The 14,028-nt window shown below is 50.6% G+C and overlaps 1 protein-coding gene across 9 annotated transcripts in view; it reads right to left on the bottom strand.

The window, feature by feature from the left end:
• RALGAPA2 (Ral GTPase activating protein catalytic subunit alpha 2) overlaps positions 1-14,028 on the bottom strand; it is a 92,851-nt gene that overhangs the window by 7,649 nt on the left and 71,174 nt on the right. For 6 of the 9 annotated variants that reach the window (XM_048297977.1, XM_048297980.1, XM_048297983.1 and 3 more), the window contains one exon: positions 3,164-3,285. The exons of 1 other annotated variant lie outside the window; for it this stretch is intronic. In XM_048297977.1, coding sequence (XP_048153934.1) covers positions 3,164-3,285 — 122 coding nt within the window. Of the gene's footprint in view, positions 1-740; positions 832-3,163; positions 3,286-14,028 lie in introns of all 9 variants that reach the window. 2 more of the 9 variants (XM_048297978.1, XM_048297979.1) reach the window with 1 other exon arrangement.

Below are 14,028 nucleotides of genomic sequence, written 5' to 3'. Positions count from 1 at the left end.
CAAGTATTTTGTTGAATAACTGTTTCTGGTTTTGGCTGAGGGAGCGAGAACAGCAGCTTAAAGCCTGTCCACTAAAAGGAGAGAAATCTGCAGAGGGAAAGGATGAGAATAATTCAATAGTGTTGGATTATGGAGGATTTCCTGGGCTGCCTCTCAAACCCTGCCTAATTAAAATACAGCATGTAATGCACCAGTTTAACAACAAAGGGCCGTATTCCCAGCTTTTGTTCCTAATCTGCACATCCCCTAAATGAGTTCGGGGATGGCCATTCTGCCTACACGGCTGCACTTTCAACGCTGAAGATATCAGGCCTATCTATAATCCATACAGGGAGTTTAAGGCTCTGCGCCTGGAAACAGCAAAGGAGATCAACTGGACCATTTTCCTGCAGAAAATGCAGCACCTGCAAGACTGGTGACAGGGAGACTAAGCCAGAGCAGGAAAACCACATCCCACACGAGTCTGGGGGTGTACTCCCAGGGGCAGCATCAGAAAACACAAAAACATCCAGTTCCAATAATTGCATCGTAGTCAGTGATACCCCAGTAACGTGTCACTGAGAGCTGTGTTTGATTTCTCCTTACTGTGTTAACTCCTGAGAACGCCCTGCACTGTGATAAGCAGCACCCTTACTCCCTGACCCTCTCTGCTGCACACATGCATTCACAGCACCAAAACAGGATCACTCTTGAGGGGCATTATAAGAATCAGATCAGATGAGAATTAATCCTAAATTTACCTGAGCAGTTTATGCTCGGCAGGGTCAGCAGTACCAGCTGGCTTGTCCTGCCACCTGCGCCAGCTCCATGCATCCCACAGAATCATCAAGGCTGAGAGAGATCAGCAAGTTCAGTGGCCAACCCAGCACTACCATCATTGCCGCGAAATCACATCCTGACTCCTCCTGAACATTTCAGATATGGGCATCCCAGTGCCTCCCTGGGTAGCCTGTGCCAGTGCCTGATCCCTCCCTTCAGGGAAAAGCGCTTCTTTTTGTTTACTGCTCCCTGGCTCATTTTTTCTGTTTCAGAATGGAAAGATGCCCTCTGCATTCCTAAGTGGCAGACAGGTGATGCCTGCAGGTGCAGGACAGGTGGATCTGTGCACAGAGCAGGCCTGGCTGGGGAACAGTGGAGCTGCCGGGGCTGCATCCAGCCTCCCTGCTGACTGCTGAGGGGCATCTCATGGAAAACACATCCCCATGGTCACAGCTGACACTGTCCCTGCTCATCACTGACTAAACAGGCAGGAGAATCAGCAGGTAATGTGAGAAGACTCTCTGAAGTGGCGATTCTGACACCAGAAGTCATGGCTGGCCTCCAGTTCACGAGCAGGAAATTAATTCTGAGGCTCAGAAGTCTGAAAATTGGGACCTGACTGAGGCAGGCTTTGCACTTGAAAGCAATTAAAATAATTAAATCATACCCGGGTACTCCTGATTTAACAGTGTTCTGAAATGCTCAGCTACTGGGAAACACTGTAACTGTGCTTGGCATACACAGCTTGTCCTTCAGAAAGTGGGGCTGCTGAGAGGTCTGCCCTGCTGAACCACATGTGATGCAACACTGTGTGCTCAGAACAACATGAAAATGAAACAGAACTATGCACAGAGCAAAACGTTTAAAATAGATCACTATATCTACATTTCTATTTGCTGATACATGGACAGATAAACGATTCAAGTGCTAACAACCAGCCCTGGGCACGCGCCGTGCTCCTATTGAAACAGGCGATTTTTTTGTCTCAGACTTTTGGCAGAGTGTATAAAAGAATTTAATGCACAGCTGTTCTACTTTTTAATGTAGGAAACATTAATCAAAGCTTTAAGTTATAAGCTCTCCTAGCGTTGTTTAGTATTCCAGTTCAGCAGAGATCAATAGATCCATCCCGTGTTCCCTGACGCCTCTCCAGGACGCAGAGGCGCGATTATGTAAATGGCCCCGGCTTCCTCCCCTCCTGCCAGCGCTTATCTCCAAAGCCTTCTGCCTGCTGCTCCTGGCCACCACTGCCCGGCCAGCACAGGCCTCTTATCTCCTCACAAAGCTCCGAGCACGCCAGGATCGGAGCCAGCAACGCTAGACAATGCTGCACGGCTGGTTTTATTCCTAAGTGATTTATTTGAGCAAATTTAATTTCTTCCTTCAGTGTTTCAGTTTAGATGGAAGATATCTGCTAACAAGTCGGGCTAAAGAGAAATAGAGCAGATGTCCTGCAACGTTTATACAGGTTGGAAATAATCTATTCAACAATCCAGAAGAGAAGCAGGGAATGATTAGAAAGTGCCAGTGTCACCCTAGGAGTGTCAACGATGGATTAAAGAATCTTTGTTAGGGAGTCCAGCACACGGTGACCAGATACTCTCTGGATGCTGAAAAAAACCACATTTTGAAGGCACTAGAAATGTGCACTTCAGAGCCAACGGCTCCCTTTCAGGAGAGGTTCACTTAAACTCAATCAAACCAGCCGGGCAGCGATTGTGCCTGCACACTAACCTAACCCTCCACAAGGCACACGAGGAATAAATTCCCGGAGTTCGGCACAATGCTGTCACCTCTCAGCGGGCCGATGACTGATGAGCACTGATGTGCGCGCACACACACCCATCACAAACCCCGCAGAGGCTCCAGGCCAGGTGCTGCAGGGCAGCCTGCAATGTGCTCGCCTGCGTGGAAGGGACGCGCCCGCATCCCACACGCCGCTGCGATTCCCTAACAGCACCCCGTTCCTGCGTTTCTTGTGCATTAATCCCTGACCCTGGTAGCTCAGCAGCGTAATCCCCATTTAGCATTAGCAGCAGCTTCCCCTGCGAGGAACTATTTTTGATAAGTGAGGCCCGATTCAGGCCTCGCTTTTGAACAACATATTCCCAGCTCAGCAAGAACCCGGAGTCCTGAATGAGCCCGAGCCCATCACTGCGAGAAAGTTCATTAACCTCGCTGGAGTTGGGGGTTAACAGGATAGCTGGAGAAAGGAGCAGTGTGAATAGCTCTGATGCAAAACAAATTAAAATGAATGTCATCATTCCTTTTGATATTCATTAGTTGATTCAGGGGAAGAATAGTCTTCTTAAATTTGCAAGCATTTATCTACAAAAAACAGGTGTACATCTGCTGCTCAAGTGCTTCTTGGGGCTACAGAGAAGAACAATGTGCAGAGACTCACCAGTTCCACCGAGGGAGTAGCTGGGAGAGGGAGAGAAGACCTGAGCGGCAAAATCCTCAAACGTCATCACTTCTTTGTGGTTCTGGATGATGGCTTCAAGGTACAGGGCTCTCTCCTCGTAGCTGCAATGCCCCGTTAAGGAAAGGTGTGTGCAGAACTCAAGGCTGTCCCATGGCATCCCCGAACACCAGCCCCCAGCCCCATATCCACACTGACTGGGCTGGAACGGGCAGGGAACCGGACCAGAACTGCCCAATGGTTCTGAATGGGAGCCAACAAGGAGGGGATACATTCAGGGCTGGAAATTCAGGGTAACACCTTTGAGCTTCCTGACTGAGAAGCTGTGACTTGGGAGCTGCCGAGCGCTGGAGCAAAGCCCCAGACCAAAATCCACTGTCACAGACAGGCTGCGGCACTACGGGAAGCTCCTGGCACACAATATTCCTGAAAAGTTACTAGATTGGAGAAAAAAAGCTACAGGACAGAGGGGTACAACTCCCCCCAGATTCATCTGATCACTGGACTTCCTAGAAGAAATTAAGCACAATAAACCCAATTCCAATAGCGTGATGGTTATATTTAGGGCAGGTGCTAGAAGGTGCAACCTTATGTATCCCAAATAAATGATGCACGGTGGACAAACCCAGCCCGCAACTTGCATGCATTATGGCCTGAATAATGCAGACAACAAAGCGAGCTAACATGGAGACTATTGCCTTTTAATTAAAACTCGGCAACCTGGAACACACAGCATTCAAATGTGTAATCAAAAACCAGTCACCAATAAAACTTACAAGCGTAACAAGCTGAAGCAACTTTCCAGCTGTCTTAATAGGACCCCTGCTTGCGGCAGCCTTTCACAGCGGAGAAAGCAAATCTTCCCCTTTTGTGTGCAGCTTCTGTCTGCTCAGAAGGTGAATCATACACTTCCAATAACAGGATAACGCCTGGGACAAATCTACAATGGGCTGGAGAGCCTCACGTATGACTTTATGAATTAGGGCTCGCAGGAGCCAGGATGACATCTCATTCTCCGTTTCCTCAGTGAAAACAAAAGTTTTCAGCGCCTCATTGTGTTTCTGTTATGGGGAAATGCACTCGAGCTCTGCAAGGCTGTTCGGTGGGAGCAAAGGCCAAGCTGAATTTAGAAATTAGGAGCAGGAGAATAACACCAGTGACAACAGAATGCAGGTGAGGGTATTTAGAATTGAAAAGCATTACTAATTAATATTGAAGTGCCATTTGTGACTTGCAGTACATTAACAAAACCACTCTGAAACACTATTAAAAAAAAAAAAAAAAATCAGAGCAAAGCAGTGCTTAAAGCCAGGAGACGATGGTCTAGTGTCGACCTCGAAGGGAATAAGCAAAGCACGTCTTCGTTGCATGTGAGTTCCTGCAGGCGTGGTGGCAACAAAGGGAAAAGAAAGAAAGGAAGAATTTTGCTTTTAATGCTCACAGAGGACGATTGATATGTGATAAATCTTCTTATAAACTTCCCGTGGAAGCCTGAAGGAAGAAAATCAATAGGCAGCATTTCAGCCTTTGCACCTGCTGACAGCGTTATTTGCTCAGTTTTCCTGCCTTGCCCGAAGCCCGGGAGAACGCATTCCTGACAGCGCCAGCGCCAGCCCGCGGCGTGCGGGGCTGCCTCCCCTTTATGGGCTGAACTCCTGATGACTCTTGTTAATGAATAGGCTGCCAAACTTCCTCGGAGAGGAGGCACACGCCTGGGCCCAATTCTAAAGGGACTGACGGATGCCATTCACTCCTCATTATGGAGATGCCGATTCCTCGGCGCTCGGCTGTTGCCAGGGCCGTGCGGAGCGCGATGCCGGGCGAGCGCCGGCCGGGCCGGCGGGGGCTGCGCGCCCGTCTGGCAGCAGCCCCTCCGACACGGAGCTGGCACGTGCTGGCGCAGCGGGAGCGGGCCCGGCCGTGACAAATTGCTGAAAGGGCTCGGCGACACCGGGGGCTGGCGACCACCTGAGCCTGCGGGCCGGCCGGCAGCGCTCGATTCAGCGCCCGGCCCCGGCCGGAGCTGCTCGTGGGCTTCCAACCAGGCGGGGCGGGGGGGGGGGACGAGAAAAGGCTTTTCACGCTCTGCCCGATAATGCCCTGCTGGGTCCCGAACGGCCCTGCACAGCGCGGGGCTGCTGCGCTTCGGATAAATGCTGCACGGGAACACGGGGAGGAGGCGCTGCCCAGGTTTGCTCTGCACCCGGTAAAATCCTACTGATGAGCTGGAGGGTGCCGCTCGCCACACAGAAGACTGGGAAAAAGCACCCGGATAAACAGCTGGGCAGCTACAGGAGAGGCAGCTGAGGAAGAACACTCCAAGATCTGGAGAGCGCTGCAGATCCACCAGCACTTTGGAGGCACGCAAGGAAGGCTCCTGGCTCAGCACCTCTCCTGCACACTGAAGAGCCAAAAAGAGTGGGTGCAGATAGCCCCAGTGCAGCGAGGCCTAGTGCTGCACACCCCAGCTCCACTCACCAGCCACCTCGGCTCGGCGTGCTCCCCGTGCCCTCCCAGGCTCCCTGGAGCAGCGGGAGCACAGCAGCTCCTGCCATACGGGCAGCAAGCGGGATGCCCGTGCTCGTTTGCACTCACAGCTTAATCAAGAAAGAATTAAGTGACTGCGGCAAAATGAAATTAAACTCCCTGCTATCTCAGTCTCAGTACGTATGCAGCCTGGGGAGAACAGTTGGGATTCATTAAAAAAAGAAAAAGTCAACTAAAATTTTACTGAAGTTTAGGAGTTTGAATGTGGAGGCACTGGGAACAAGCTGTAAAAAAACCCTCCGAAAAACACCTCCATCCTGTAAAAAAAGCATCACGAGCTTTCCTATTTATCGCCCTGTAGGAACGCGTCTGTCCTGAAAATCCCTGGAGCAATACTTCTGTCAGAGCTGCACTGCCTAGCCTAGGAGCCAACCACGAAATATCACTGTTACACACATTAGAACCTCACAATGAACCTCTTTAACCTGAACTTCTCGTCACAGCTCTCCTGCGAGCTTTGGGCAGAGCCCACCTCACACCAAGGCACCCCCAGCACCAAGCAGAATTTAGATCAAGTGCACATAAACTACTGGTTTAAAAATGCAAGCCATGGATCAGCAACGCCCCAGCTCTGAGCAGGGCCGGGAGGGAGCCCCGAGTGTCTGGCTGGCTTTCCTAGAGCAGCCTCGGGGCTGGAGTGCTGCAGGGAACGCACAAATCCGCCGCTGCGGCAGGCCTGGCTGCAGAGGACGGGCTGTGAGCTTGAACCCTACCCCGGCGGAAAGCTGGACAGCTGGCTGCCCTGATTAACTAAGCCCCCAGTTATCTGGGGGCTTGGGGCATCCCCCGAGATCTGCAGATAAATGGAGTTATACCAGACCCTTGAAGGAGCTGATCAAAAGCTCCTCTTTTAATATGTACGGCAATTTGACCCACCTCTCCACGGCTGCATTATTTTACATTTTGCTTCTGCCAAGGCAAAACTCCAGAGCAAAATGTTTTAAACAGATGCAAACAGGGTTTTTTTCATTTCATATGAAATAATGACATTGAGAGCCATGACAAGGTGTGAATTATTGATCATGAATATATATAAAACTGCGGGAGAGCAGGAATTTAGCTCCTATTTGAATACAGCAATCAAATCTCAATATTTGAGTATTATGAGCTTCTAGTAGTGTTTTGTCAGCATATCAATTATTTTAACATTTCAACCATACAATGAAGGCTGTTTGAAAAAAATCCCAACACGTAAAAATGTGAACATCAGCTATTTGCAATAAACCACAACATCTTATTGCAGCAGCAGGATGACCTGCAAAGTGAAACACACAAGACCTCCTTCCAGATGGAGGATGCAAAAGAAGACAAAAGGCAGAAGCTTTTGAAAATTCACCGGAGAGGCGGGCACCAGCCAGTGCTCGGCTCTTACCCACCAGCATCACTTCTACATTTAACCTCTGCAACACAGAGCCAGTTTCAGACACACATGTTTTTCCAGTTTAAAACATAATGACCTTGAAAACCCTTCAAAGTCCTCATAATCTGTGTTCTGCAGGTGACCTGAGCCACCCCAGGGCCAGGATCTGCCCCGTGTTTCCCTCCCTGCACACACACACACACAACACTAAACCATAACAAACTGCCCTGTTGAGAAACAAGGGAATATAGAAGATGATGACTCAAGCAGATCCTGAAAATACCAAACTTCTGCTTATTAACCTTAACTCTGTGCTGACCTCAAGCAAAACTCTTAGGGCCCCACCCCTGCTGACAGTAATGGCCAGCCCGTGCTGCCCCAAACGCTACTGTTTGAAAATGGAAACATTTTGGCAGCATTTGTATACTCTCACCAATACACGGAAAGATCGGGGCACTCCGCTGACGCAGCGGCAAATAAAAGACAGGAGTGTCGGTGGGTTTGCGGACAGGCTGGGGAGAAGTGCCTGGCTGCTCTCCATGGCCTGGGGGTCGTGCCAACACCACAGGGCACCACTCCCAGGCCTGGCACCCGGGACACTGCCGGGGTCCACAGAGAGCCCTCGCTGCAACGCCTGTTCCTCTGGCTCCAGAGGGACCCTAATGCGCACTGCTGGCATGGCCCTGCTGCAGCTCCCATCTGCGATGTGCAGCCCACCCGGAGAAGGGCTTTTGGGGCATTGGGCCAGTGGAGATGCTGCAAGTATAGAGGTAGACAGCTCTTTCCAGCCCATCGGACATCAAGGCTGCCTACATGTCCGCATGCCAAGTCCTTCTCTACCCGGTTAGGGAGACCTGCAGAAAATCTTTGACTTTACCGTTCAGCGCAAGAAACATCTATTTCAGCTTCCTCCTGATTGTATCACAGGGCCCAAAGATGGTTCACAAAAAGGGTTTGCTCCTGACACCGTGACAGCAGTTTGGAAAACAAACAAGAACATAAATGTTTGGGACTTACCAGAGCAGAATAAAGCTGGGACCATAAAACTGAGGTTAGCAGAGATGTGTCGGCTGATGACCTTTTTGCACCTAATTTTCCTCCCCTGCTCTGAAGAGGATGGAGTTACTGTGCTTTTAAAATGAGGTGGTAGGCAGTTTTGGTGTGAAACTCAATCTGCTTGATTGGGCTTGCCATCGTTTATGGTCTAGTGACCGCCACCGCCACACGAATTTCACCGGGAACTTTCAGGGGAATTTTAGTAACGTATATCCTTCATTGAACAGGTGCAATTAAACCATACCTGTCAGCCACCGCAGACCTACGTGCTTTTTATAAACCAAAGCATCCAAGATGGAAACTCTCCAGTGACGCCTGCCTTAAACTGGTCCATGTAACACGTGGGACGCGCGTGAGCCGAGGCTGTGTGACCGATGGGGTCTGTGGGCCCCCTCTCCCCATGGCCAGCCCCCGTCACAGCCATCTGTCCACACTGCAGCCGGGGGAGCCAGGGCTCCCTTGGCGGAGCAGGGCTGGCCTGTGCCAGGGCTGCTGTTCCTCCTCCTTATCCAAAACGGGCAGATGATCCTCTGCTGCCAAAACCAAGGGCTCATCCTCTCTGCAGCATAATTTTCTGCTGCTGTGCCACCAATCGCACAGACAGGCAGCCCTCTGTGCTGGGGGCGATGGCTGGAGCCCAGGACATGCTGGTGTGGAAGAGACACGGCTCTCCCTGAGACTGACAAGTACAGAGAGGTTTGCAAAGGGCTTCCTCATTTATGGAGCGTTTGCTCAGCGCCTCGGCACCGTGCCTGGAGCTCTGCCACCTCCCTCCCCGCAGCGGGGCCTGGGTCCCTGCACGGGATCACAAAAGAACCTCGGTGCCGGCTGATGGAGATGGGCCTCAGGTCCCAGAGAACCCGCGAGTGCTCTGAGTCACAGGGCATGCTGCCACGGCATTTCCCAGCACGCGCGGTGCGATACCGCGGCTCCCTCGCAGACGGTCGCCAGTAATTGCTTTAAAGGGGAAAGTGCAGCAAAACAACAACAGAAACACGTTTCACACGGTTTCAAAGCATCTCTGTGGAAATCAAGCAGTGTAACAGCAAAGTCATACTGAAGGTGCCCTGAGGCAAAAGGCTCCAGCTCACACTCGTCTGTGCGGAGCCCCGCGCTGGCGCTTGGCTCCTGACGCCGTTGGGCAGCGCGTGGCCCAAGGTGTGCTGCAAGCACCCGTCTGGCAGAAGCACTCGCCTGCCGCTCTGGGATAGCAAGAATATGTGGCACATTAGTCATGCCAAGTGCTTCAGGGGAGAATCTTGCATTTATTATGAATAAGGCAGAAAACAAGCTTTCATCTTAATTTCCGAGCACTCCCGCAGGCAGGAAGCCCCCGGGAGCAGGCACACGTACCAGTACAGACCGGCCGCTCTGCGGCGGGAGCAAAGGGACACCGGGTCACCCCCTGCTCTCACACCACTCTGTGCTCTGAGAGCACTCGAGCGCATCCCTACCCAAAGCTCTGTACTTCTACCGCAGAGTCCCTGCAATCCTCTCCTCCCAGGTAGTCCTGCTTGTACACAAACCTGCTCTGTGGAAAAAAAGAGCTAGGCCTGCGCCTCATCCCCTTTATTGACTTTGTTCCCATTAAGCATGTTCCTCATGTGCTAGAGGTGACAAACCACACACAGCTGTGCCTAGAACACGGCACTGTACGTTTTGCATGGTGCAAACAGCCCTCTGCCCATCCAAGGTCCAATCAGCCACTGCACTCCGTGCTTATCACTGTACTGATACGGCTCAGATGAAAATATTCCAGTTACAATGATGACATAATGGCCTGTTGCCGGTTCAGAGGCGCAGGAGCCCTGACAGGTAGCTCACTCCACAGGGCACACTAAGATCTAACCACCGAGAAGCTGCTTGTGAAAGAGTTCTGTATCATAACTCCCAGGGCACAAGGTTTTGGCCAGCAAATTAGTGGGGCATGATTCCCCCCAAATATACTTTCTCTAGAAGTAGCCATACAGTTCCCTGATGAATCTGAGAGATACAGGAACAGGAGTTGCCCAGGTCTAATTGAAAGCCACCTTCCCAGTGCCCCAGAGCAAAGACGTTGAGCTCCTCTCTCCTGAGGGCACTGGGATCACAGGGAGACACTCTATTGGGATCCGCACTGTGAAATTCCAGGTGGAACTCACAGGGATCCAGCCAAACTCCAGATCCCAAGGTGGTGGGGCCAGGACAGCCAGGCAGTGAGATTCTCCCACCAGAAATGAAGAGCTGCTAGCAGGGGGATGCTGGGCCGGCAACACCTTCCTGTCCTGTACTCAGACGTGTAGGAAAAGTGCAGACTTGCCCGCAAGGTTTGTGAGATTATTTTATGAATTTTATCAGTTGATGACAAAATGCTGTTGGTATTCACTTGTATCTTAAAATTTTGTAATTTAAAAAAAAAAAAAAAAGCCCCAAAGAGGAAAAGACAGAGGGTTATAAAGGTTTTTGAACTGGTGGTGTCACGCTTTGGTCATTGCACATACACAAACACACAGACTTGCAGTGTCTCCAGCTTAACAGCCACGTACATTTAACATTCCTACACTTACTGCCATCCCTCCCACTCCCCAAACACAAGGATGTTCTCCTAAAGCCAAAGATCTCACCAACAGAGTTGACGTGCCACACGAGATCTGCTCCACAGTGCACCTGGAGAAAAGGAACAGGTCAAGGTCCATCGCAGCAGTATCCAGGTGAAGGTACAGCTGGGAGTCTCCTGGGATAATGCCATACCCAAAACCATTCAGAACGTGAAGGTTCCAGCCTCTGCAGTTCCCAGCTTTGAAACTAAACAGCCAGAGGCAGGGGAAGGGGAGATAAAGCCAGACTCATAACTCAGCATTCGCTGCAGAACAGCAGAGCAGGGCGATGACAATGTCGCCTACACAATCTGTGCTGAACAGGGCAAAGTCCCACTTGGCTGCACATTCGCACCCAGAACTTCTGGGGCAGCTGCAGCCTCACAATCAGCTGAGATTACAGTCACAGCTTGTCTTAGAGGAAGCAGCAAAAAGCCCTGTAAGCCTGTGGGAGGCAACAAATGCCCTCCTCCATTGCTTATGGAATGTCATACTCGTGTGTTGCTCGCACAAAGAAATTTGATTTTTTGATGTTTGACAGTGATGCTTCCAGGTCTTCAAAATTAAATGTTTTCCAAATGTCAGTCCCTGGGAAGCTTAATTGCCCTGAAAATACAATTTTTACAAATTTTACAATCTGTGGAGCAGTTGTGTTTACAAGTTTTCTGGGGGGTTTTTTTGTTTGTTTTTATGAGAATGTGCCATAAAATTGTTAACATATATGGCTAGAAAAAAATAAATTGTGCTGCCATTATGGGGTGTGATTCCCATCCCCTGGAATGACTTGCAGTGACACTGAGGTGGGTTTTATGTGCCCAGCCTCACTGAGCTGCTGCTGAGCAACACACAGACAGAGGGATTCCTGGAATTACATGGAGTACAAACACACACGCCAAATGAATTTGTTCCTAAAAGCAGCTCAATTCATTTAGGTCTAACTGAATCACAGCCAGTGGAACAGCATCTCGGAAAGGGGCACCTCTGTGCCTTGGATATAACCGATGGGCTGTCAAACCGTCACGCGTTAAGGAATGAGTCTTTTCAATTTGTAAATACATTTTCTCACCTACTAAATGTTACCAAACCCTGTCAGTTTGATAAGAGTATGATGATCCAGCAGCTACAAGCAGAACAAAATATAATTACACCAAAATAATTTTGCCCCTTCTAGTTTATTACAGATCTTTTCATTACTTCTGGGTCTAACACTAAATGGCTCAGTTTCAGGTCTATTATAGTTGGTAATTTACATTTATTACAATCAGGGACAGGTAACTGGGGCTTATTATCACATCCATTATGAGTGACACCATTTGCAAGATGCTTAACACAAAACAGACTTGTTGCTGTGGTGAGACAAGCGGGGAAATTGCTCGATGTTGGAGGGCAGGAAGGAAGAACGAATTAGCGAAAGCCCAGCAAGAAACCAGCGGGGATGTCCCGACTTTAAATTAAAACCAGTGTAAGGGGGACGGAGGTTTAAAATTATCACCCGCCGTACCTGTGGCTATTGCAGAGCGGGGACTGAGCACAGGCTGCCCTGGGCACAGGGCTCTGGGTGGCAGACGCGGACAAACAGCTCCCAGGCCTGACCGAGTGCCAGAGGCCGCAGGGACTCGGGGCGCTCCACGTCTCAGTGTCCCTTTCCATGCTGTACCTGTGCCCCTGAGCGGGTCCCCTCCGGCCACCCCGGCCCCGCTGACCATCGTCCGGCACCACACGGCAACGCCTGGCGCTGCCTCTGGCCGGGCCCTGCGGCAGCTGAGGCCGGAGCTCCCTGCCAGGTGGCTGCTTTTCAATTACACTGGCTGGCATTGTAGAGTTAACAAGGAGCACGGGGAAATCTTTTATTCGTGTAACACAGAATGCCTTTCGTTGCTCTTTGAATAATGTTGCTTAAAATCCATTAAATGAACATACTCCTTCAACAGACAGCCTGCAACAGGTAGAGCAGCGCGCACCCACCACCGGGCACCTCGGTAAAACCGCATCCCCAAAAGCAGGTGATTAAGTCCGCGTTCAAAATAACTTTCTTTTCCCCCATGAAAGTGACCTCCCAGTAGGGGAACTGGATTCCACTTCCACAGCACAGCTCAGCTCAGCCAGCGTGTATGCCAGTGTGATGGCTCCCCATTTCCCCAGAGGAGTAAATTAAAATTCCGGTGCATGTTTATGAAATCTGCTTTTTTTAACTTATGAGGTGGGGCATGTGAGTGGAGAGGGAGCAAAACTGAAAATGTAAGTGACTCCTTCACAAAAAGGCGAGTCAATGCATTGGTTTCAGTGTTGTTAAGTTCTAAATGGCCTACTGTTTCTGAAAAAATTTCCCCATAAGTTTCAAGTAACTCAGGGTAGCCATGAAGTCTTATCATTACAAATAATTACGGGGCAAGTTCCTGAGTGAGCTGTACAATACACTATTAAACAACCAAGTTCTAAACCCAAGCACAAGAGAAATGATGGCAGGAGTGGAGAGAGAGCAGTAGGGAGGGCTGCTTGGCTGGCTGCACGCCGGAGCTGACAGCCTGCTTTAGCACCCAGGACTGACCAGGTTCAAACCAGCTTTGAAAAGGAGGAAATGAGGTCAGAAACCAGGCTGTTGTATACAGGTATTAACACACAGGGGAATGGAAGTGCTGAACCCCAGAACAGTGCAAAAGAAAAACTCCTACCTATAGGAATAAATACGATAGAAACAACGAGTGACAAACCACTTTTGGTGGTCCCAGAGAACAGCTGAGGTGCTGCTGGAGCCCGTCCCAGTTCGGGGCATTCTGTGTATTCGGATTAAAAGCCACCGAAGAGCAGTGCAGGAGCAGAGCAGGCTGGGGCCGGGCCGGGCAAGCTGCACGTCACCACGGGGGAGGTGCAATGACCCCTGCCCATGTGAGACCCCCCAGGTGCTCACAAGGGTGGGCTCACACCAGTACACCAACCAGGGAAGAGCATCAGTGAGCGAGTGAGCCGTGCAAGCACCGGGGCCGTGCACTCCTGCATCCCCGAGGTGTCTGGGTTATGGAGCACCCACTTCCACCGCGATGAGATTACGGCCAGATCACAGAGCGGCAGCACTTTGTTAAAACGGACAATTAATCTGATTTGAGATGGCAAACGAGCGAGCCAGCGCTGCTGCAGAGACAGCTGTGATGGGAGGGGGGAATCCTGCAGGAGAGTCACCGGTCCCTGCGAGCTGGCGCAGACGGGAGAGGTGGATGGCAACTGGTGACAAGTGTGCTGCTCCGATCGTTTCTCCACGGCTACCAAAAACCTGCCCCGGAGCCCCCGGTGACAGTCCCGCGCCACTCTGC

Source organism: Corvus hawaiiensis, chromosome 3 (assembly GCF_020740725.1).
Source record: "Corvus hawaiiensis isolate bCorHaw1 chromosome 3, bCorHaw1.pri.cur, whole genome shotgun sequence".
Taxonomy (NCBI): Eukaryota; Metazoa; Chordata; class Aves; order Passeriformes; family Corvidae; genus Corvus; species Corvus hawaiiensis.
Note: the sequence above shows the minus strand (reverse complement) of the source record. Positions and strands in the feature narration are given on the sequence as shown.